General features: G+C 54.9%; 2 protein-coding genes across 2 annotated transcripts; one reads left to right on the top strand and one right to left on the bottom strand.

Moving 5' to 3' along the window:
- Positions 1-303: 303 nt before the first annotated feature.
- On the bottom strand, positions 304-6,965 carry ECHS1 (enoyl-CoA hydratase, short chain 1). Its single transcript, XM_074373322.1, has 8 exons — positions 6,795-6,965; positions 5,418-5,615; positions 4,853-4,980; positions 3,983-4,082; positions 2,630-2,734; positions 2,062-2,181; positions 1,442-1,509; positions 304-463 (listed from the first exon to the last, which is right to left on the bottom strand). Exons 1-8 carry the CDS (start codon positions 6,880-6,882, stop codon positions 398-400), a joined length of 873 nt encoding a protein of 290 aa, XP_074229423.1. The 5' UTR covers positions 6,883-6,965; the 3' UTR covers positions 304-397.
- Positions 6,966-15,070: 8,105 nt separating this feature from the next.
- On the top strand, positions 15,071-23,665 carry PAOX (polyamine oxidase). The gene is made up of 7 exons (XM_010952404.3): positions 15,071-15,399; positions 15,959-16,445; positions 17,194-17,393; positions 18,742-18,994; positions 20,792-20,904; positions 21,381-21,538; positions 23,277-23,665. The coding sequence occupies exons 1-7, from the start codon at positions 15,216-15,218 to the stop codon at positions 23,418-23,420; spliced, it is 1,539 nt and encodes a 512-aa protein (XP_010950706.1). The 5' UTR covers positions 15,071-15,215; the 3' UTR covers positions 23,421-23,665.
- The last annotated feature ends 189 nt before the right edge of the window (positions 23,666-23,854 follow it).

Here is a 23,854-nt window from a genome sequence, read left to right as displayed (position 1 = left end):
TGGTTGTGCTTAGAGTGGGGTGGGGTGCTTTTTTTCTGCCTGAATGTTGTTACTTATAATAACAAAGAGGCTTTAAAAAAGTGATAGAACACTCAACCTAGAGATAATTGAAAAAAAGCGTATCCTTTTGTCAAGAGCGCGACTCTTCAATGGCCCCAGCGAGGCCTTCCCTCTGAGTGGCCACATCCACTGGGCGACCGAGCGGGGGCCTTTGCAACCACCAGGCGAAGGCCACCTCCATCCGGCGGAGCGTGAGCCCGCACAGCCCCGCACAGCCAGAGAGAAGCTGTGTGTCACTGACGCTGCGTTTAAAAGAGAAGGATTTATTTGCTTCTGAAACTGACAGGCTGTATTTTTCCTCTCGAAACAGAGGTTTGGAAGCACAGGCAGCCAGTTCTCACTGGTCTTTGAAGTTGGCCTTTCTCTTCTCCACAAAAGCAGTCATCCCTTCCTTCTGGTCCTCCTGGTGGGAAAAGGAAAAAGGCAGAGGTGGACATTCACTTCCTACTGGGTCGACGTTCCAGGCTCTGCCTGCAGGTTCCTCCCTGCTCTAGCCATCCACACTCGCAGGGTGGCGAAGTGGGGGGAGGATTCTGCGTCGGGACCACCTGGAACACTGGGAATGATCTGGATTTCCTGACCAAGTAGGGCCAGCCTGGGAATGGGTATTTTATATTAAGACACTCCCACCCTTGCCCTGCCTTGGTGACGGTCACTCAGGAACCACTCACTAACCTACGTGTGACATAAACTCTTACCTACAGAGAACCTCAGATGCAAGTACTTGGGTCATTCACCAAATTATCACCTGGATCTAGTCATGATTTGTGTAAGGGAGTGTCCTGGGGGTCCAGAAGCAGGACAGGAGAATCTGAACCCTACGTCTGCCTCCTTTCTGCCGTGTGCACATGTGCACACAGACACATGTGCGCGCACACACGTGCGTGCACACACACACCTGCACTTCCTCAAGAGCCAAACCCATCCTAATCTTTTATAAACACCTAGATAAGACTTTCTGATAAGAAATGAATTTTAATGATTATTAAAAGAACATTTTAAGTTACTACCAGATATCCTAGAAAATAATGCTCTAAAGCTTCAGATTATAGTATAATACATTTAAGCCCCATCGCAAGTAATTGGAACAATCTAGGAAAATGACGGGTAAATGGACTGCATTTTAAGTTCAAGGGCGCCATTCCTGAGATCTTTTGTAACAGGAAATAACCCTGTAAAGTTTCTGTACTTCTTAACTTCCACACACTGGACTTATTTACAAAGATCAGTGCTCACTGATAGAACACATCTGATCCAGCTACGGGGAAGCTAACGGTTCTGACCAAAGAGAAACAGTATTTAGAGATAAAATCTACAAGGAAACTCGAGGAACTTCTCTGTGGGACCACCTGTGCTTCTCCACTTGAATGAGTTTACTCACAGTAGCAAAAGTTGAATAGAAGAGTTTCTTCTCCAACTTAATTCCCTCTGTTAATGTCATTTCAAAAGCTGAAAAGGAAAACCCTTAAGTTAGGAGCTGGGATGGTAGATGTGAGAATGTAGAACTTTTTGTGGTGATAGGAAACATCCCCCGGGGACCAATGTGGACTCTGATTTCACTGTGATTTAAACACAGCCTCCCTTCTCAAATGCGCCGCCCCAGCCAGAGGCCCCATGAAGCAGAAATGGGCAGGCCGAGCTGCTGGCTGAGAGGAGTCTCTCCAACCCAAGTCCCCGAGTTTCTCAGGAGCCGGACTTGGCTTCCTCGGGGGCTGCCAGCCCTTTCTGTGCTTCCCCTGCCTGCCAGCACCCTCCCAGCCGTGTGTCCCCCAAGGTTGGTCCTGCTACCAAGGGGAGCTCAGACCATTTCAACAGGATTTGGGAACAAGCAACTAGAAACTAGAACTCCACAGAAAGCCGCCACTGGAGTACTGAGACTCCTAACAGTTTTTGTTCAGAACAGGTTGAGGTGTGTAACTCAGACCCCGACACATTAAGCTGCACGACTCCTCCCGCGCAGTCCTGGTGGCCTCCACCCTCTCCTCCTGGTGGAACACCTACCTGCGTTCACTGACTCTTTGGCCATTGCTGTCACAATTTTAGAGTTGCTGGCAATTTTTTCTGCACACTGGATGGCTTCTTCGACCAGTGTCTCAACAGGAAAAATTTTGCTCACAAGACCTGAAACACAAAAAGGTAAGCATGTGGAAACAGCTGGTTCTATCTCTCTAAGTCACGGTGCAGGCCCCCGGATACTGACAAGGCTGCAGAGACACAGGAGAGTCACACCGTCCCGAGGTGGGGCCAGCGCCCTTGGCTGCTGTGGTCACCAGCTCACTGTCACAGGTCACTGAGGAGTGCGGAGACAGCATGCCTGCAGGGGGCCTCGGAGACCCCCCATTGCTCATGTTGGCTTTGGGAAGTGGGATGGCTTCATTTTCATTCGTCAACCAGTATGTGTGTCTCAGTTCCTCCTTTGTACACAGTATCACAGTACCTCAGAGGCAGTGTGTCTCCTGGGCACCCAGGACACATGAAAGCTCTGTGCTGACCGCCCATGGGAGCCTGGACCTGGCCCCCCCCCCCCAGCAACCCGAGGGCAGTTCACCAGGGCAGCCCTGGCCTGTACCTGCTTGCTTGGCATCCTGAGCTGAGATCCAGTCACCAGTGAGGACCATCTCCATGGCCAGTGACTTTCCGACGGCACGGGTCAGCCTCTGGGTGCCCCCTGCACCTGTAGGGACAGAGGGCTGCTAGTCACAGCTAGCTCTGCGGCCAGCCCAAGCCAAGATGCCACAGACATGTTGTCCTCAAGTTCCGAGGGGCTAAAATGGGCTCCGTTGTGGGTGGGAGGGTGGGCAGTACCAAGGCGTCCAGCAGGTGGGGCAGCTAGAGGCAGCGAGAAACTTCAGGGGAAGCTCCTTTCCATACTTAGGCACCCACATCAGTGCAGAGTCAGACTTTGGACAGATGCATGGAACTCGCAGCTCAGGGCCCCTGACCCAATCCAAACCAGGGGACAGCTGGGGCCTCTGATCACAGCCTGCTCCGCTCGAGGTCCAGACAAGGTTGGGGCTCCTGCCTCTTGGGCCCTCTGAACACGCTCCCCTCCCAGACCCTGGGTACCCAACCAGCATGGACCTTTGCCTCCACAGGCCCCGCTCACCCTCCCACTCACCCAGGTCCTCCAGGTGGGAAGAGAGTGGTCTTCCCGGTCCCCCACCCCACGGTGAACCTGGAGAAAGCCAAGCGGACCAGAGGAGGAAACATCACAGGCCAGCAGACTCGGGCACCGCCCCCATGCGGTGAAGCCCTCGAGCACAGGGACGGGAAGAGCCTGGCGGTCAGGGAGGTCATACAGGGCTTCCCTCAGCCTCTCCTGACCCCACAGCCACTCCCTGCCCCCACAGCCACTCCCTGCCCAGCCTGGCCAGCTCGGGAGATGACCTCGGCTCCAGGCTCTACACAGGGCAGGGACCCATGGGGACTGGAGACTGGCGCCCTCATCAGGTAGACCAAGGGACAGAGGCATCACTGTTGTCCCCTGCTCCTGTCAGCCTCCCCATGGGGGATCGAGTCCCTGCTCTGAACTTGGGTGAAGCTGTGGCACTTGCCCTGGCCACAGTTACCATGTCCTCCTCTCCGAGCTGCCGATCTGCAAGCCTCCGCTGTGGACGTGGCTCATGAGCAACAATCGGTGTGGCGACAGGCCACTGGGCGGCCAGCCTTTCCTGATGGCATCTGATGGGGCTCTGGCTGGCACAGCTCCGAGGCTCCCAGGCCACACTGAGCTGCGGTGCCCACCCAGGCCCGGTGTGCCGGCTGGCTGAGGGAGCAGCGTGAGGACAGACAGCCATCTCCTGTCCCACGCGACAGCCCCACGTGCTTGTCTGTCATTGGAGCAGCCCGTGTGCCCCTGAGACACGGCAGATTCTGGACATTTCCTTGAAGAGTTTATGCTGGAGTTATCATCACTCCTTACCTGGGATGGTTCCAATTAGGATTTCTGGCTGCCCAAACTGGGCTTTCTCTCCAGCATAAATGATGTCACACATCATAGCAAGTTCACAGCCACCTCCAAGCTGCAAAACAACATGAGGCACCACCAGGGGAACCCGGCCAAAAGTCACTCTACTTGCTTACTTACAATTTCTACTAAAACGAGACAGTAAAGGTTAGTGCAGAGGTACAAAGTCAGTTAACTGTTCCCGTAAACCACCTACACGTGGTCAGTTCTGGCGAACTTTCTGTAAGGGGCCAGACAGCAACTACTATTGGCTTTGTGGGTCCTACAGTGTCTGTGGTGGCCAGTCCTCTCTGCTGTGGGGAAACCGATGGGCCTCTGTGTTACAAGAACCTTGCCCACTGACCCCAAGGGAGCTGCATTAAGTAACCGTTAGGTGAAACGTCCGCCTCCCTTCTCTGCAGGCCACACGAGGCCCCAGCACCTCTAAGCAGGCCATGTGCCTCGGAGACCCCGATGCAACAAAGAGGGGCCGCAGAGCTTCCAATGGTAGGGAGAGAGGTTAGCTGACAGGGCAGCACAGGTTGGAAAGTCATCAAAACTAGGCAAAAAGCCAACACATGTATCTTTAACCTTGCAAGGGGGAGTAACAGGGCCACACCATGGACCAGGGGCTGGACTAGCAAAGAAACCCGAGCGCCAACAGCCGACACCCGCAAGGCAGATGCTGAAACACCTCCTCCCTCTACTCTTCAGCATCACTCAGCAGGAAAGGCCTGCGAGCCTGGGAACAAGACTTGGGCCCCCTCAAGATAAACATCGGTTCTGCACACAGTACAATTCTGCCAGGCATTCCGGGTGCAGGAGGAGCCGTGGGCTGACACTCACGGCGTAGCCATTGACAGCGGCTATGATGGGCTTCTTGACCCGGGTGAGTCGGTCCCAGTGGCTCAAGAACGCGCCAGAGTAACAGTCCTGGAATGTGTGGTTCTGCATTTCCTTGATGTCAGCTCCAGCTGGTGTGGAAACGAGGCCCCAGTTACCAGAGCAGAGACCCCACGACCGCTGCAGCCCCTCCATCAGAAGGTAGACACTGAGTGTCCCCATGGGTAGGTGCTGGGGGCAGTGGGGAATGGCCACGTGGACACATAGCTGGGCAGTGGGACAGAGCTGACGGGGGTGACGCAGAGGCACGTGGACAGGAAACAGACCAGAGGGGGACCTGGAGAAGGTTGGGCTCTCTCACTAGTTGCTCGCACACACAAGATCTGACTGCCTTGGAACAGACTGAACATTCAGCATCAGAGTGGCCCCTCCAAGCAGTTTGGGGTTCGTTTCCACCTTACATTTAAGTAAACCCCCAAGTTGCATGACCTCTTTTACACATTCAGAGGAGTAGGCCTACCTACCATGCCACGTGCCCTGGGCACACCTGGGCGACCTGCCACCTCACCTGCAAACGCCTTCTCCCCGCCCGTGAGGACAATGGCCCCCACAGCGGAGTCCTCCTCGAAGTCCTGCAGCGCCTGGTTGAGCTCCACCATCAGGCCATCGCAGAGCGCGTTGAGCACTTTGGGGCGGTTCAGCTGGATCAGCCCCACGTTGCTATTCTTCCCCTTCTTTGCTGTGACGATGTACTCGAAGCCTGCACCTGGGGAGAGGGGAAAAAGGATTTCCATCTCTGGAGGCATCACACAGTGGGCAGAGTGACCCCGACAGGACCCCGGAGGGCCCCTGCCCAGTCCTGGGTGGCTGCAGTGTGCAGCATGGGTGGCTGTGGATGTTTCCTTAAGTTAAAAAAAAAACAGCAATGAGCAGCAGCCTTCTCCTCCTGAACGTCCTATAGGTGCTGCCCAGAACGTGCACTACAGACGGTCTGTGACACTGCAGAAACAAGCGATGAGGACATTCCTGCTTTCGGGTGCCAACTAGGTGAAAGGGATTCAGTAGCAAACAACAGTGTTCCAGCCCTGCTCGGTGCACAGCCTGGTGGAAGACGTGCACAGCCAAAGGGCAATGGTCACAGCCTGGAGGGGCAGCGGGCTCAGATCTGGGGGCAAGCAGTGACCTGGAGAGGAAGGAGGTTAACCTGAGAAGACCAGATGTGTCTGCACATTGAGGTGGTTCCTTTCTTGAAGGGGGAAATTGGGATTACAGTACCTATCCCGTGGGCTTCTTGTGGGGAGGGTACCTGAAACCGGACATGTAAAGTGTTTACCCGCAGCAGCATGCCTGCCACATACAAGAGCAGGAAGTGACTGCTGCCGACCAGGAGGCAGCAGGGGTGGTCCAAGAAAACTTAGGTAAAACAAACTCATCTTGGTAGTTGGGTACGGGGACACTCAGGTGAAGGAAGAGGCCGCAGGGATTCCTCCCCAACCCAGGGAAGTGGCCTAGAGTTCCTGGGAGACACTGGGGTGGGGGTGCTCAGGAGAGTGGAAGAGGGGCGCCTGGTTGGCTGGGGAAGGCAGAATCTGAAGGTCCACCCGGTGGGCGTGGGTGCGCAGGCCTGGACGGAAGGCACTGCAGGACAGAACCTGTTTGACCCCTTCCAGTTCCAGTAGTGCTAACTTCACGTTCTTCTAAAGTTAGAGAAATTTCACAACCAACCACCAAACGCATAAATGGCCAGAGGTCTCAGCACTCAGTCCCGAGTCCCCGGAGTTGAGATGCCAGCGACGCTAGGGCTCAGCGAGCTCAGGGAGCAGGTGCTGGGAGTGGGGGCCAAACTGGACAGGGTCCCGTGCAGGGACGGGGCCGGGTCCCGGGTGAGGCCCGGGGGCCGCAGGTGCGGCGCGGAGCCGGGCCCGCCCCCCAGCCCCGCACTCACCCGAGGAGAAGGAGCGCGGCGCAGGGCACCCAGGCCAGGGGCGCAGCGGGGCGCGCACGCGGGGCAGCAAGGTGCGCAGGGCGGCCATGATACTCCCGGGACAACTGGCCAGTCGGCCCTCCTACCCCGCGGAGCCGGCCACCGGCCGCGCCAGTCAGCGCCCTCCACGCCCACGGGCCGGCTTCGCGAGACCATGCTGGTATCGCGAGACCAGCCGGCCGGTGGAAGGGGCGGGGCGACGGGCATGCGCTTTGGGAACGAAGGTCAGGTGCGGGCTCAGAGGTCAGGGGACAAGGGTCAGGGGCGGGCGGGGGGGAGGGGACTAGAGCCAGGAAGTGGGAGGGGTGGGCGGGAGGAGGGTCTGCCGGGCAGGTTCTGCGCCGGGTTGGCGGGCCCCAGACCCCGGAAGTAGCCCTGAAGACCTGAGAGCAGCCCCGCTGGGACGGGCCCCGGGTGGCGTCGAAACCCGCCTGAGCCAGGCGGTCCGACCGCCCGGAGACCCTCGGCGCCCGCTCGGGGTCGGCCCGGACGCTAGCGTGAGCGGGAGGGCCGCGGGGAGCCCGCCTGCGCGCAGGCCGGGGTCCAGGCCGGGGCGGACTCTGCGGAGCTGCCCACCCGGCCTGCGTCGCCCGCGTTCTCCTCTCGGCCCGGCCGGTTCGTTTGCCGCGCCCTTCCCGCCACTTCCCGGCGTGTCTGTGTGCGGGGCAGGCGTTCTCCCCGCTCCCGGTGAGACCTCGAGCCACACCTGCTCCGGCTCTGAGCCGGATGCAGGGCTGTGGGCCGCACAGAGCCTAGGCTCTGGAGCTTGCTCGGGCTGGCGGACTTCCCAGTGGCCTGGAATCCGCTCTCAGGTGCACGTTCAGGTGTAACCCCGCGCAGGAACGCAAACTCTGACAGTGGGTGCTGCGGCAGCGTGAGGGTTTATTGCAGGGCACCGAGCAAGTGACCCGAAGACCGACCCACTCAAATAACCCTACTTGGTCTCTGAGTTAGGGGATTTTTTTTTTTTTTTTTTTTTTAGGGGAAGAACAAAGAGGCTGGGATTAATTGTCATTCTGTGATATTTCTTAATCCAGTTTCAAGAGTCAAGGTGTCTCTGGTTTACATTCTCAGGCAAGGTGGTCTGTGGCTCCGGCGTCTGTTAGCTCATCTTATCCTGGAGAAGCAGCCAGCCCATGTACTTGTATGGACGACAGCAGTTTTAGTCGCCTGACTCTGCTTGATGTGTTCAGTCAGCACAGGGCTGAGGTCAGAGGGGACGAGAAAGGAAATTAAGTTTTGGTTGGAGAGGTTAATTATAAACTTCGTTTTAGATGGACTCAGTTTCAGTAGCAACAAGGAATCAGAGATAATACTGCTTTGCAGTGTGAGAAGGAGTTGGGGTAGAAGTAAGTGCTTAGGCAAGGAAAAGACGAGTAATTAGCAAAAATCCTTCCTTTCAGAGGCACCACGTAACTGGTTTTCTCATTGCTGAGCACTGCCTGTCAGGAGTGGCACACACCCACTCCCTTGTGTCTCTCCCTCTCCCGCTTGTTGGCCCTGAAGTGCTCTGAAGTGTGTGCGGTGTAATCACAGCAGCCGCACGAGGTGGCGGAGGCATGCTTTGCAACATTGGACAATTTGTATCACCGCGAAGTTTATGTGTTGATAGGGTTAGACGTACCAGGCATGAAGTATGATGCTGATCCTTTACATCGGTAACTGGCTAGCTACTGAATACTAGATTATGAATAGTTTTATTTTTTATAAAATAATATGTAATGAAACTTTAACAGTGAAGTTACCTATTTAAGTTACTTTGATTTATAAATTGTAAATGTTTAAACATACATTATTAGCCTCCATTTGTATTCTTGCCCAAGTTCTGCAAATTTAAAGGTGGAGATAAAAGATCACCTACAAATGAAAAGCAAAATGGTTATTTTCAAGGAAATAATAAAATCCAGACCATCATTGAAAACTCAGCAGAACTTTATTTCAAGACTGAGGATAGAATAAAGACATTTTCATGCAAACAGTAACAGACTACCAAAGACTTTTACCAAAGGAGACTGTGTCATTGTGGGCCGCAGGACTGACAGGCACCCCAAGGAAAATGGCCCCAACACAGAAGGTTTCTCTAACACCCCGGGGGCTGGTGTTGGGGCCAGGTGGCTTCTTTCCTCCATGAAGTAATTTAAGTAATTTAAGCACAAGTGACCAAAAAAATTTTACATTGTGTGTGTGTGTGTGTGTGTATGGGACTTCACCAAAATTAAAAACTTTAGTGTTTCAGAGGATACTATGAAGAAAGTGAAATGAGAGAAGAAAGTTTTGCAGGTCATATATCTGCTAAGGGTCTCGTGTCTAGAATATATAAAGAATGCTTTCAACTTGCTAATCTATGGAATAAAACAGCCAGTTATTTTACCAGCAAAATAGGTCAATTTGGGAACAGCAAATAACTGCAATTTGGGTAAGCAGGCTACAGCAAAAGCCATAGGCAATCCTTCAAACAAAGCAATTTTACAGAGAAAAAGGAGGAAGTTGGGAGGGGTGGTTTTGAAGGAAAGTCAGTTGGGGGAACATGAGAGTTCGGTGTGATGACAGGTTCTTGTTGGCTGAGTAGCTGGGGTAGTCACTACTGTAAGAGATGCCATGAGCATCTTTCCTGTCAGGACCTGTAGTGGAGGATGCTTCCGGTTGGGGTCTGTAGTGGACGTTCTTCCTTGAATTGACAGTCAAGTGGTTCCTGCATGAGAGCACTCCCTTCTGGCCTCCTCACTCCATTTTAGATGACGTTTTCCTTTATTAATGTTCACAAACTCAGTCATAAAAAGACAAGCCAGTTAAAAAGTGAGCAGAGGATTGAACAGACATTTCTCCAGTAAAGATCTACACATGGCTGACAAGCCCACAAAAAGATGCTCAACATTGTTAGTCACTAGGGAAACGCAAAACCACAATAAGACACTACATCCACTACAACGGCTACAGTTAGACAATGGTAAATCCTGTAAGGACCTGGAGAAACTGGAACCCTTATACACTGCTGGTGGGAATATAAAATGATGCAGTCACTTTGGAAAACAGTCTGGTGGTTCCTCAAAAGCTTAAACTTAGAGTTAGCATACAACTCAGCAATTCCACCCCTAGGTATATGCCCAAGAGAAGCAAAAACGTGTTTACACAAAAACTCGTACATGGTTGTTCATAGCAGCATGCTCATAATAGTCAAAAAGTGAGAGAACACCTAAATGCTTATCAACTCATGCGTGGATAAACAAAATGTGATTTATCCATACAATGGGTACATTAGCATTTATTAGCTTATACAATGGAACATTATTTGTCAATAAAGAGAAGTGATGTAGACTGATACGAGCTGCAGCAGGTATGGACCTTGAAAGCATGCCGAGTGGAAGGAAGAAGCCAGACCAAAGACCCCATGTTCTGTGACTCCAGTTATATGGAATGTCCAGAAAAGGCAAGTCCACAGAGGCAGGAGGTAGGTTAGTGGTTGCCAGGGGCTGCAGGAGTGGGCACTGGGTATCGTTACAGGGTTGGGGGTTTCTTTTCTGGGTGATGAAAATGTTCTAAGCGGGATGTAGTGGTGGTGGAACAACTCTAAATGCGCTGTCAGCCAGTGACACTGGCTGCACTGTAACTGGGTGAAGTACATGGCACGTGAGTACTAATCAACAAAGCTGTGTACGGAAAGGAGCAGCCCGGTTTAGTTAAGGCACGTGTGATGTCACTGGGCAGTTGCAGCCTCTACTGCCATAGGTGGCCCGTGGGCATCAGGAGAAGCCCATGGCTTTGTACCAGTCAGATTGAAATGGGGTGTGTCCTCTTTGTGCTAGAGCTGCTGCTGGTGGCCTGAGACCCAGCAGAACAGTCCAGTGCCCACCCATGGCCACATGAGCACATGGGGCAGTGCTGGCAGACCAAGCACTGGTTGTAGCTGCTGCTTGACTCAAGCCGTGGTGCTGCATTCGGGGACAAACAGCATGACTGCCCTGCCTCCCTGCCCCCAACTCCTGGGGTCTAAGGTGCTCCCTCCCCCTGGCCATGAAGGCAGTGTGTCACATTCCCGTGACTTTGCCTTTTCTCCAGTCACCCCCAGTCTGCGCCCAGGCCCTCCCCCCAGGTGGTCTCAGGTGTGAGCGGGACCAGGGCGTTTTTACCCCTTGGTCTGCGTGGGCCACCTGGAGGAACCCAGCCAAGTGGTCCCTGCCTTCCTGTGGCAGAATCCTGCCGGTCACCGAGAGGCTCCAGGGGCTGAACCAGAAGTATGTGAGTCCCCTAGACCCGTCCTGGGAGCTCCTGCCAGGGCCAGTCAGGGCCAAATCTCAGACCTTCTAAGGAGACCTCCTTTACCGTCCTGATCTCTCCCAGGAGAAGACCGCTGACAGAGAGGAGGTGGCGGGCCAGAAGGAGGGGAGAAAGGCAGAGTGGACATCTTCCCTGAACCTTGGGGGAGCCGTGTGCCCGGAGAGGAACCTCTGAGGAGGGAGCTCCCTGAGCCAGGCCTTTGCTTCAGGCGGCAGACTGGAGATAAAGTGCCCCCTATGAACAGGGACACTAGGGCCAGGGCAGCTGCACCCCAGGCGGGCAGCTTTACTCGACTTGCCAGGAGGCCAGCCTTTTCCTCACAAGTTGCAGACGTCAGGTGGAGTGACAGGCCGGGGTCTGGCGGCAGCTTGATGTGGAGCGGAGCATGGGTGGGGCGGTAGCTGGGAGGTGGCACCATCACCCTGGCTGCCTCTGGGCCCCTGTGGTCACCGCCGCCACCTAAGGCGCAACTTCCCGGATCCCTCGAGCCCCCACCCCGGTCCCGCATGCGCCACGCCCTGAAAGGTCCCACACCTCTCCCACCATGCTTCACCTTTCAGCCTTCCCCGCGGGACCATGACCAGGTGAAGCGAGCCACCAGGCAGTGTCCCACCCCGTCTGGGGAGTGGTCGGAGAGGTGGTTCTTGGAGATCGGGGGAGGCCGGGGGGTGCTCAGTGAGTTGGGGGGGGTGCTATCTTTTCGAGTTAGAGTTTTCTCCCCACATATGCCCAGGAGTGGATTGCAGGATTATATGGTAAGTCTATTTTCAGTTTTTTAAGGAGCCTCCTAACTGGTTTCCATGTGGCTGCACCAGTTTACATTCCTACCAACAGCATAGGAAGGTTCTTTTTCTCCACACCATCTCCAATATTTATTATTTTTTTAATTTAAATTTTTTGATTTACAATGTTGCATTAGTTTCTGGTGTACAGCATAGTGATTCAGATATGTACATCTGAAGAATATATATATATATTCTTTTTCCTTGCAGGTTACTATAAGCCATTGAATATAGTTCCTTGTGCTCTGCAGTAGGACCTTGTTGTCTATCTGTTCTGTACACAGTAGTTTGTAACAGCCAATCCCAAACTCCCAGTTTATCCCTCCCTCCCCCACAACCATTGTTTGTTTTCTGTGTCTATGAGCCTCTTTCTGTTTTGTAAATAAGTTTGTGTCATTTTTTTAGATTCCACATACGTGATATCGTATGGTATTTGTCTTTGACTGACTGACTTACCACACTTAGTATGATAATCTCTAGGTCCATCCATATTGCTGCAAATGACATTATTTCATTCCTTTTTATGGCTGAGTAGTAGTCCATTGTGTATAAATATACCACATCATCTTTTCCAATCATCTGTCCAACATTTATTATTTGTAGACTTTTTAATGATGGCCATTCTGGCCAGTGTGAAGTGATACCTCTTAGTTTTGACCAAACTTGTTCTTTTAAAAAATTTTATTATTTTTTACTTTCAAAATTGTTCTTTTAAAGGGCATGTTTCCTTGCATGCACATTTCATTGCAGGAGACTATCACATGTGTGTGTGTCTATTTTCTGCCTCCTCCCACTGAGCTCCATGCAGGCTGGGATTTTGTCCCTGTTACTCAGGGATGAGTCCTCAGCACCTTGATTATTTGAATAGGTACTCTATTCTTAGGCTTAAGAAGCAGGTGAATTCCTAAACCTCTTTCCACATTCCAGGCAGTGGCACTGGGTGACTGTCTGGTCCCCATCCTGGCAGCAGCCTAGAAGTCTGTTCTCTGTACAGAGGGATTCCAGGAGGGACCAGCAGGCACAGTTGAAGGTGGGTCTGCTGCCCCCAGAATGCCAACCCTCCCCACTCCTGTCCACTCTTTGACTTCAAAGATACTGGCAGCCTGGCCTATGTGCTCCAGGCAGGAGACCGGAAGACTCTGTCCAGGGAGCTTGACCAATTCAAAGGGAAGTACCTAGAGATACTGAGGGGGGTTCTCTGACAGCCTGCTGCCAGAGCACCCCAGAGTCAAGCTCAAATGTGATGGGCCCCACTCACAAACAGCCCTCTGGTCCACCATTCCTCATCACGAGGAGACAAACATAACCTGACATCTCAGAGAGCTTCTTTCTGGAAGATGGAGCCAAAAGAAACAGGAAAAAGAGAACCCAGAGTACAGTGACCGAGCAGGTGTCTGTCACTCATGTCCTTAGACAAGTGAGGATGTGCTCCCAGGAACATGAAGGAAGGAGAGAACCCTTCTCTCCTCTGAAAAGAAACATTTGTCCAAGAAGAAAGAGTTCCTGGTAATTAACACTATGACAGCAGAAACAAAAGCTCAATGGAAGAAATCCCGCAGGCAGCAGAGCAGAAATTCAAGGGCCAGGCTCGAAGTCTGACATCCTAAAATAAGGACTTTGGAAAGAGGTAACATAAAACTGTCAGGGATTTTGCTCAGGGCGGAGTCACCAGCAGAAACGACTGACTAGTGAAAAAAATCAACGACATCATTTGCGGGGACAGAAGGATGGGAGTTTCCAGACTGAGGGCCCTTTGCATGCCCATCACAGTAAATAAAAATCAAGGCACCGTGTTGTGAAATTTCAGAAGATCTGAAAAACTGCCAGGGAGGAAAACGCCTCTGCTGCTTGTGAAGAATCAGAAACTAGAACGGCTGTGGGTTCTTCACAGAGCTCCCAGGAGGGAGGAGAAAGGAAGCAAATGCCTTCAGAGTCTGGAGGAAGGCGTTTCTGACCTGGAACTCTATGCCCAAGCAAACTACAAATCGAGTAGGAGGGCATGGTGACGACACCTGCAGCTTTGCAGTGTCTTCAGTGAAAACAGCCTTCTGAGGGGGGAGGTAGGGCTCAGCGCGCAGGAGGTCCTGGGTTCTATCCCCAGTCCCTCCCTTAAAAAACAATAAGTAGATAAATGAATGGACCTAATTATCTGCCCCACCCCCACCCCGCCAAGGGAAAACTAAAATCTCCCAGACACCTCCTGGCTTCCCCAGGAGAGTGAATCAAACAAGAAGAATATACAGCTGGGGGCAACACAGGGAGAGAAGGGGTCCTGTCCGAGAGGAAGATCCCAACAGAAAGACCACTTGCTCAGATTGGAGCTCACCCTTCTCCCTGCCCACCCTACGCCGCAGGGAACAGGCGGCCACAGGAAGTCCACGGAGGCAGCAGGCGGTGGCTCAGAGCTGCAGCCCCCAGGTGTGGCAGAGAAGGAACGATGTGCCACGGGGAGGTCTGGTAACCCTTTTAACAGAAGGCAGGAACCTTCTAATCCCAGCAAAGCCGTAGGAGGACCTGTCGGAACTAGAGGAATTCTCCGGAAATTCTGCACGCTTGTATGTGCCTCCCTCTCCTGGGGCCAGAGTGGGTCAGGGAGACACGTTTCTCCATTTACCCTTTATCTTGTCCTTTATGCGTCCTGTGTGTTTGAGACATGTGACTGCATACATTTACACACATACATACACATACGCAGAGAGCAGTGGCGTCCCCGGTAGGCTATGTCCCCGCCCGTCTCTGACGCCTCCGTACCCACCGGACCCCCTCTGGGACTTCCGTCCACGAGCTCCGCCGGTCCGGAGGTGAAGGCGTTCGGCCGCCCATCTCAGGCAGGAGGGAGGCGCCTCCTCCGCCTTCTGGTCACCCTTTCCACGTCTCCTTTGGAAGGAGACACGACCCGCCAGGCCAGCCGGCCGGCCCGATTCTGTGTGGGGACGCTCGCCCACACCGCCCGGCAGCAGGGGACACACACCGACCTCTCCACGCTCGCCCTCGTCCTCCCGGGAGGCCGTCTGCCACAACCCCAGGCCGTGGGCCAAACCTCCAGGCGCAGCCCCACGCCCAGCTTAGAGGGGCGCGCGGAGCGGAGCGGGGCTGACGCGGGGGCGCGTGGCCCCGCGCCCCGGCCCCACCTCCCGCCCGGCTCCGCGCGCCTCGAGCCCCGCCACGCTCCCCGCTCCTCCTCCGGCCCCGCCCCGCGACCCCCAAACGCCTCCAGTCTCCTCCCCTCTCCCCGCCCCGCTTCGCTGGCCCGCCTCTGGTCTCCTCCCCGCTCCCTCAGCGCGGAGCCGCGGGGACGCGCGGGGACTGGTACTGGGACAGCGCGATGGAGTCGAGAAGTCGCAAGGCGGAGGCCCCGGGCAGTGGGCCGCGGGTGCTGGTGGTAGGCGGCGGCATCGCGGGGCTGGGCGCGGCGCAGAGGCTCTCTCGCCACCCGGCCTTCTCGCACCTGCGGGTTCTGGAGGCCACAGCCCGCGCCGGTGGCCGCATCCGTTCGGAGAGCAGCTTCGGTAACAGCCTCTCCCGGAACTCCTTCCTAGAAATCCTTCCCGGAACCCTTTCCCGGAACCCAGTTGGTGCCGCCGGAGCTCTGTCATCTGCTGGCTCTGCCTGCGTACAGGGTTAAGGGACCCGGAACCCTTTTCTGGTCCCTTGAGTGAATCCCCGCCGCGCCCCACTTACTTAGCCAAAGTTCGCTGGTCCCCGAAACTTAGCTGCCCACTGTGAGCAGGGCCGGCTCCTGCCGGGGAAGGAAACCCATGGCCCTACACAGTTGCCCGCGGTTCTGCCGCCGCAGGTAGCTCCCCCTCCAGCCTCGGGGTTTCCCATAAATGTGTCTCTGCCCCAGGCCTACCTCTGTGTCCTCCCTTGGCAGCGCGGGCCAGTCTCCCCGCCGCCCCCCCCCCCCGCCCCCCGCCTGACAGGCCTTGCCAGGAGTCTGTGGTCCTCAGGGACTGCGTGGACCTCTGGCTGATTTTCAGAGCATATTTGGAAGGGTCGAGCTAGATGCGGTCCCAGAGGAGGGCTTCTGGGAAGGAACCTCAAGGTGGCATCTTCTGCCCCTCCCAGGTGGTGTGGTGGAGGTTGGCGCTCACTGGATCCATGGCCCTTCCCAGGGCAACCCCGTCTTCCAGCTGGCTGCTGAGTTTGGGCTGCTGGGCAAGAAGGAGCTGTCAGAGGAGAACCAGCTGATCGAGACCGGAGGTCACGTGGGCCTGCCCTCTGTGACCTACACCAGCTCGGGGGGAAGTGTGAGCCCTGAGCTGGTGGCGGAGATGGCCGGTCTGTTCTATGGTCTCATAGACCAGACCAGGGATTTCCTGCACGCGACCGAGAACCCAGTGCCCAGCGTTGGGGAGTTCCTCAAAAAGAGGATCCATCAGCGCATGGCCTGCTGGACAGAGGACGAGAAGACCAAGAAGCTCAAGCTGGCCATCCTGAACAGCCTCTTCAACCTGGAGTGCTGCGTGAGCGGTACGCACAGCATGGACCTTGTGGCCCTCGCGCCTTTCGGGGAGTACACTGTGCTGCCAGGGCTGGACTGTACCTTTGCTGGGTATGTGTGTACCCCACCCACCCAGACAGCCCTCCGTGCTCCAGGACCCCCCATTCCTCCAGGGGCCCCCATGCCTCCAGGGTCCCTCCACGTACCTCGGGTCAAGCTTTGGAAGGCAGGGGATGGGTGGGAGGGACAGGGGGCTGTTTGTCTTCCCTGTTTTACAGAGATTGGTCATTTATTTCCTGAGTTTTGCTCATTTATGAAAAAGAAAAAATATTTTTAAGAAGAAGTGATTAAAAGAAGGAACTGTATCTCATAATGCTTTCTTCCTCCCATGGTCAGGCGGCCCTTTGCATGGAAGCACCGTGTGAAGGGCTTCAGCCTCAGAGAGGGGCAGGCAGGTGCTCCTCTGTGGTGGGTGGCCATTTCCCACCAGGCACTCACAAGACCCTCCAGGACTGTCCTGCTGGGCTCTCCCCGGTGTCACCTCTGGCACTGTGGCCCTGAGGCCCCAGTGACTGAGCAGATGCCCAGAGCAGAGCTAGAGCCCTGGGCCGTGTGAGGCCGGAGCCTGTTCTCCATGAGTGCCTGGGGAGCTCTGCGCCCCTTTGCTCACTGAATCCTCGCATTAGAGCTGGAGGCATGAGGCCCCTGCCTCCTTGCCGTCCTCCCTGGCTGGGCCAGGCCCCCAGGTCGGGACCAGAGCAGCTCAGCTCCCCTATCTGCTGTGAACTTGGAGGGCTTGTTCCAGAGAGTCACCTCCAGGAGCTGGTCCTCTAAACCGCGCCAACCCCTCTGTCTCCAGGGGCTACCAGGGGCTCACGAGCCGCATGATGGCCTCCTTGCCCGAGGATGTGATGGTTTTTAACAAGCCTGTGAAGACTGTTCACTGGAATGGGTCCTTCCAGGAAGCCTCTGCTCCTGGGGAGACGTTTCCGGTGCTGGTGGAGTGTGAGGATGGAGACTGCTTCCCGGCACATCATGTTGTTGTCACCGTGCCCTTAGGTAAAGCGCACTTTTCTGTCTGGTTTCCTCCAGTTCCCCATCCCAGTGCCCTGGCCTCTGGTTTTCTCCAGCCTCACTGGCCCTGGGGTGTTTGTGGGCTACTAAGCTCACATTTTCATTCTGAGTTTCAGATAGAGTTACTCTCTTGTGCTTTGCAGCAATCATGTGCTTTGGAATTAAGTGTTTCACAGTAAGAGAAAATGCAGGGCAGCAGGTGTCTTGATCCTTTTGGGGTAATTATGGGAGAGTTGGGATGGCCTTGGGAGGTTCACCGAACTGCTTCCTTAGACATGGAGCAGGTGTGAAAGCCAGGTCTCAGGTTTAGGTCCCGGTAGTAACCGAGGAAGGAGTCCCACGTATAATCCTATTTAATTCTAGATCTGATGCTTTAGACGGAAGCCTTGGAGTAGCAGCTGGCAGTGTGATGAAAGATGGAGGTGGCTGAAGGCAAGCCGTGCCTGCTTATCTCTTACTCCTCGGGCAGCAGCCTGGGGCACGCCTGTCCCATCCCCTGTCTGACAGATGCCAGCAGAGCAAAGTCACTTAACTGCCCAAGTTCACCAAGTGAGCAGGTGCCAGAGCTGATGTAAGAGGAAGAGTGAGAGTCTCCGCCCGCCCCCCCCACCTTCCCAACCCCGCCGACCCCGGCGCGCTGCCCACCTGCCACATCTGTTCTTTACAGCCACACTGTGTTTTCTTGTATATAGGTGTCATTACTCCATGTTGGTGGAAATTTACGTTGTTTTCGCTTGTTCTGTTGCACACAGTGTTGTACCTGTACGTTTAAAAACACTCGTGGGCACATACTTGTAGGATCAGTTCTAGCAGCGGGAGCTGCTGGTTTAAGATCTGCACAGAGAGGGCCCGTTTCCTGCCGGGTTGTTTTCGTCCTTTTTTTAGGGACCTGCGAGAGGGTTGTTTTGTCCTTTTTTTAGGGACCTGCGAGATTGGCTGGTGCTTCCCGTGTTTCACCCCCTTGTGGTTTGCCTTTGGGCTAAATGCAGATTCATTCTTATGCAGCTTCTGGATAAAGTCATGTCTATTTCGCTGCCCCTCTCAGCCAGTCCTGGAGGGCTCAGGAGTGAGAACTGTCCCTGCAGAGCAGTTTGCGGCTGGTGTGTGAACTGTCGCCACCTGGCCAGATGTTCACAGGGCCTATCGCATCCCTCCACTTCGGTGCTGGCTGCCTGAGGCCAGAGTCCGGACGGATGATGAACGGCCAGCCTGCGTGGCTCCTGAGAGACTCCTTCCCGGCCTCTCCTGACCGGGTCAGGGAGCGTGCCCACGACGGTTGATTCCAGTGTCAGAGGCTCATATAGTGTAAGCCCCGTCCAATTATGAATTCCAGGTTTTCTGAAGGAGCATCTGGACAGCTTCTTTGAGCCTCCGCTGCCCAGTGAGAAGGCAGAAGCCACCAGGAAAATAGGCTTTGGGACCAACAATAAAATCTTTCTGGAGTTTGAGGAACCCTTCTGGCAGCCGGACTGCCAGTACATCCAGCTGGTGTGGGAGGACACGTCGCCCCTGGAGGATGCCACCCTCAAGCTGCAGGACGCCTGGTTCAAGAAACTTATTGGCTTTTTGGTCCTGCCTGCCTTCAAGTACGTACACATCCCAAGCTTCTGTGAGGTGCCCTGGGTGTGAGCTCTGACTGTGGGTCCAGCAGTGTCGACCCTCTGTGAGGTGTTTCTGGAGGGCTTGACAGGGTGGGGGTCCCAAGGGCATCCTAAGGCATGGGACAGACACCTGGGCCCACCCCCTGTGGGAGTCAGTGTTAACTCAGGATGTAAGACCGTGGGTAATTTAGGGAGGGAGGGACTGGCTCTTCCGGCAACATCATCGCACAGCGTGTTGTGCTCAGCTGGTGGATGTGACTCCAGGTTTCCACGCAGAGACTTGGAGGGGTTGGGGGCCACATTCTCGGCCTGGAGGCATGGGGAGATGGATACATTTCCACGGCCCGCCAGCCTGGCTCACCCCCATGACCATGAGAGCAGGGTGTGTGGGCTCCTGCAGCCTGGGAGGGGGACGGGTGTCTCCTCTGCATTGAAGATGCAGCTGACATCCAGGGGGTTGAGGACGGTTGGGCAGTGAGCAGCGACTGGCTTGGCCAACTGCTCCAGGCTCAGGATGTCGACGACAATGGTCCCGGGGACCTTGGGCGCCTTCGTGGGACACGCCATGGCCCTGGGCAGTGACTCTCACACTGTGGTCTCAGGATCCGCCTTTTCTACTCTTAAAAATTATTCAGGATCTTAAAGAGCTTTTGTTCATGTGGGTTATATCTGTGCATTTATCACATTAGCAATTAATCTGAGAAATTTAAAAATGTTTATTCTTCAAATGACAGTAAAGCTATTCCACATTAACATAAATAACACTTTTGAACAAAAAACAACTGCATTTCTAAAACAGACTTTAGTGAGAAGAGTGGCAATGTTTTGTCTCTTTTGCAAGCGTCTTTAGTGTCTGGATAATAGGAGGTAACTGGAGCCCATGGCTGCCCTGCATTGGTTCCGCAGTCTGGTTGGAGTGTGTGAAGCACGCTGTAGACCTGTGCTTGGGAAGAGGAGTAACCTTTACTTGGTTTTCAGATAACTGCGGGTGTTCTTTGGTGCTGCGCCAGGACTCAGGAGGTTGAAGGCAGTTCTGTAGAGGTCAGCTGCAGTGTGGAGCCTGAAACCATTTGGTGGATTTTGCATCTTCCTCTGCCTCTGTTTGTCTGTCTCGCCCTTTGAATGGTCTTTAACCCACCCACGTTTCGGTCATTCGGAAAGGAAGGATTCATGTAGTCTTCCAAGTGTTGAAACATTTCACCGTACAATGTGAATAATTAAATTTATTACCATCACCCCTGGTCCCAGAAAAGTCTGCGTTGGGCCGGCTGAACTGTTGGTGGCAGAGGCAAGCTTCTAAAATTCTAATTTTTGCTCGAGAGCCTCAGTTTTGTCATCAGCAATAAATACTTGCTGTTGTTTTCCTTGTAAGAGACACACTCTGCTCATTTTTGAGAAAGTGTCTGCCAGATACCCAGGCCCCAAACCCCCATTTGTGAAAGATGCAGTGGTCCACTGGCGGCTCACGTGTGCCCGGTCCCCCCCATCCTGCCACGTGGGGTGTTAGAAAGACTTGCTCTCAAGGCTCAGGACTTGATGCGGCTGCTTCGCGGTATGCCCTGCCCTGCCACGAGCGGGGCGCTCCCCTGCGCGTGGGTCTGCTAGCGGGCTTGTGCTGAGGCCCCGGCTCTGCTGAGGGCGGCTGTTCCCACCACGACTCCTGAGCACCGGGCGGATGTCGGATGGAAACGGCAGACCTGGGAGTCTGACCAAGCAGGCCCTGGGAGGGTACTCCGGGAGTGGTGCCACACTTGGGAGCCCAGCGCTGTTCTCTCCATGCAGGTCTGCCCACGTGCTCTGCGGCTTCATCGCTGGGCTGGAGTCCGAGTTCATGGAGACACTGTCGGATGAGGACGTGCTCTTGTCTCTGACCCAGCTGCTTCGCCGGGTGACAGGTAGGGGCCTGGGGGCCGCGGCACCACCTCCGCCCTGGCGGCTGCTCTCTGATGGGACCCAGACTCCCAAGGGTGAGGGGGTCTCTCCTGGGACAATCCTCCTGTGCTAGTGGGCCACCAGAAGTCCTGGTCTCTGAGGACCAAAGTGACTTTACAACCCCTTCCCACTTCTCTGTTCTAAAATCTGCCCCCAGGATGGGTGCGGTGTCCTTGACGAGAGCTTTACAGATGAGGTGCTGCGGCTCCGGAAAGGCAGTGGTGCCACCCCATTGCCCGGTGGGGAATCCAGCCTCCGCGCAGGCGGTGGCGGCCAGCAGAGTTGGGGGACCGGGGAGCCTCTTACTTACACTCTCTGTGCCCTGGTTTTTTTCCCCGGGCAGTTTCTCTGATTTTGAACCGCTCAGTCTTTAAAGTGAGAGACTCACTGCAGACGTCCAGGCGGATGTTGGGTTAACGCGTGCGCCTCTCTGGTCCAGGGAACCCGCAGCTCCCCGCACCCAGGAGTGTGCTGAGGTCGCGCTGGCACAGTGCTCCGTACACCAGGGGCTCCTACAGCTATGTGGCCGTGGGCAGCTCCGGGGACGACATTGACCTGCTAGCTCAGCCCCTCCCTGCGGACGGCAAGGAGGCCCAGGTACGATGTGGGTGCCCAAGTGAGGGCACTGGGGTCCCCACTGCAGGGTCCAGAGCCCAGGACAGTCCTGTGAAGGCTGGGAGATGCTGAGGGGAGTGGAGACCTGGGACTCTGAGATTCAGAGTCCATTTCTTTTGGAAACTAAGAGTAATTCTTAAATGTGTTATTTTTATCAGAATTATACATGCTCATAGCTTAAAGCATCAGAGGACTGTCCGGTGCTGGCTAACAAAATAAGAAAAGGACCTAATGTAGCATGCTGGTGGGGGGCATACCATGGACCCTCCCAGACTGTTCTTCTGGCTGATTCTGATCTCTGAATCTACCGGATCTCCAAATAACATGCTATCTACCACTTTCTACAAAACATGTAATTGTGGGAAACTTTCCATGTTACAAAGGTGGGCAGAGCCTTTGAGCTCCTGTCTCCGGTTTCGTGTCTGTCTGTTCACGGCATCTTGTGGCGCCGCCTGTTGTCAGGCTCGTCCCACAGGTGCTGTAGCTTTGTCTGCAGATATTTCCGTGGGCATCTCCAAAAGATCGAGGACACACTCTTAAAATACATCACCATAACCGTGTTGTCATATGTAAACATTCACGGTTGCCCCACACCACCCAGCAGTCGTGCTTGGTGTCCAAGTCTTGTTTGGTGGTGTCGCTCTTGAACTTTCGGTTTGAGGCATGACTGATTGAATTCTGACTAAGTCACATCAGTTTTAGTGTCCCTGCACTCCTCTCCCCGCCCTCCCAGGTGTGGTGCAGTAGTTCTGGTGGGACCTCCTCACTTCCAATGTCTTGTTTGCTGCGGGCACTGTCCACACCTGGGCTGTGAGGGGCCACAGTCTCTTTTCCAGGGGTGGAAACAACCACTTTCCTTTGCTGACAGATTCTGTAGGTGGGCAACGTGGGACGGCTTGTTTCTGTCCTGTGATGTCTGGCATCTCAGCTGCGAGAATGACCCGCTGGGGGTGACCATGGGCCGGGGCAGGGGTCCTTTGAGGCTGCTTCTCTCACATGTCTTCCCTGGCTGGAGGACTTGAAGGACTCAAGTGCCTGCCCTTGGCCTCTCTGTGTGGCTTGGGCTCCCTCCCAGCGTGGCGGTCCAGGGCTCCAGCACCAGCATTCCGCGGAGTGGGCACTGCTGCTCCTGTGACTGAGTGAAGAGGTCTTGCCTCACTAACTGGACAAAGCGGCCACAAGCCTGCCCAGATTCAAGGTAGAGGAGTGTCCAAGACTTCACAGCCGCGCAAAAGCCCCACGTTGGGTGCAAAGTGCTCTTTTGGCAGCCACATCCCTCGGGGCTTTGAAGATGTTCCCCACGTTGCTGCTGGGAGGTCCGAAGCCCTTGTGATTCACCTGGTTTTCAAATATCCAAGGAAGCAGGAAGAGCAGGAGCCCCACACTTGCTGGCAGTCATTCCGCTTCTCCTGGAATTCTCTTGAATTATCACAGCTTTTTTTCTTCCTTTTCACTTTTTCTGGATTTTGCTCTGTGTTTTGGGTGATGCTCTCCACGCTGCGTTCTGTGCTTACATTTAATTCTGGGTGTGCTGCACTGTTGTTGCTCTTTTCAGTGTAGCAGCCATGGTGCTGGCCCTGGTGTCCTGGTCACATCAGGCGCGGGATTAGGGGAAGAACAAAGCCCCACACCTGCCCCACACCTGCCGTTGGCCGCAGGGGAGAGGCGTGGGGCCTGTGGCCAACCCAGGCACACACCCTGACCTCACCCTTCTTTGCAGCCCCAGGTGCTGTTTGCGGGAGAAGCCACACACCGGACGTTTTACTCCACCACACACGGGGCTCTGCTGTCCGGCTGGAGAGAGGCTGACCGGCTCATTGCTCTGCAGGACCCACATGCCCAGCAGCCCGGACCCAGGCTGTGAGCCCTCCGCTCACTCTGAGCCCAGCTCTGCCACTCCGGAGCTGGGGGTCCTTTCCTCTGATGGACGACGTTCAGTCTGGCTCAAGACTGAAGATGTTAGTGTCACTGGGGGTCAGCTGTCTAATTTCTCAAGTCTCTGGGGTCCCGCCAGGGCTGGGCTCGAGCCGAGCGTGAGGTCTTCCTGGAGAGAGAGACATGAGATGCTGCTGCTGCTGTGGTCGCTGGAACATAAAGTGTGTTAAAGCATCCTGTGTCCGGAGTCGTCCTCATGGCTGCGGCGTTCATCACTCTGCCTTTGTCTTGCCCTGGGCCCTGGTCACTGCAGGGCCCTGTGCCCCCAGTAGGTGGCTCACCTCCCCCCAACACCCCCTCACCCTGGGTGTGTGAGGCCACGTATCCCCGAGTTCTCACTGCTGGTGGCAGTGTAGCTGCTGG

Source organism: Camelus bactrianus, chromosome 11 (assembly GCF_048773025.1).
Source record: "Camelus bactrianus isolate YW-2024 breed Bactrian camel chromosome 11, ASM4877302v1, whole genome shotgun sequence".
Lineage (NCBI taxonomy): Eukaryota > Metazoa > Chordata > Mammalia > Artiodactyla > Camelidae > Camelus > Camelus bactrianus.
The sequence above is the reverse complement of the archived record's forward strand: the minus strand, read 5'-3'. Positions and strand labels throughout refer to the sequence as shown.

What these genes read in the sequence shown, in the direction of transcription:
- PAOX (XM_010952404.3), top strand. Translation starts at nt 15,216, where the DNA reads ATGGAGTCGAGAAGTCGCAAGGCGGAGGCCCCGGGCAGTGGGCCGCGG. An exon ending in CTGGACTGTACCTTTGCTGG is followed by an intron (nt 16,446 to 17,193) that starts GTATGTGTGTAC and finishes CTCTGTCTCCAG; the next exon opens with GGGCTACCAGGGGCTCACGA. An exon ending in TGTTGTCACCGTGCCCTTAG is followed by an intron (nt 17,394 to 18,741) that starts GTAAAGCGCACT and finishes TATGAATTCCAG; the next exon opens with GTTTTCTGAAGGAGCATCTG.
- ECHS1 (XM_074373322.1), bottom strand. Translation starts at nt 6,882, where the DNA reads ATGGCCGCCCTGCGCACCTTGCTGCCCCGCGTGCGCGCCCCGCTGCGC. An exon ending in TCAGGATGCCAAGCAAGCAG is followed by an intron (nt 2,182 to 2,629) that starts GTACAGGCCAGG and finishes TTTGTGTTTCAG; the next exon opens with GTCTTGTGAGCAAAATTTTT. An exon ending in TCTATTCAACTTTTGCTACT is followed by an intron (nt 464 to 1,441) that starts GTGAGTAAACTC and finishes TTTTCCCACCAG; the next exon opens with GAGGACCAGAAGGAAGGGAT.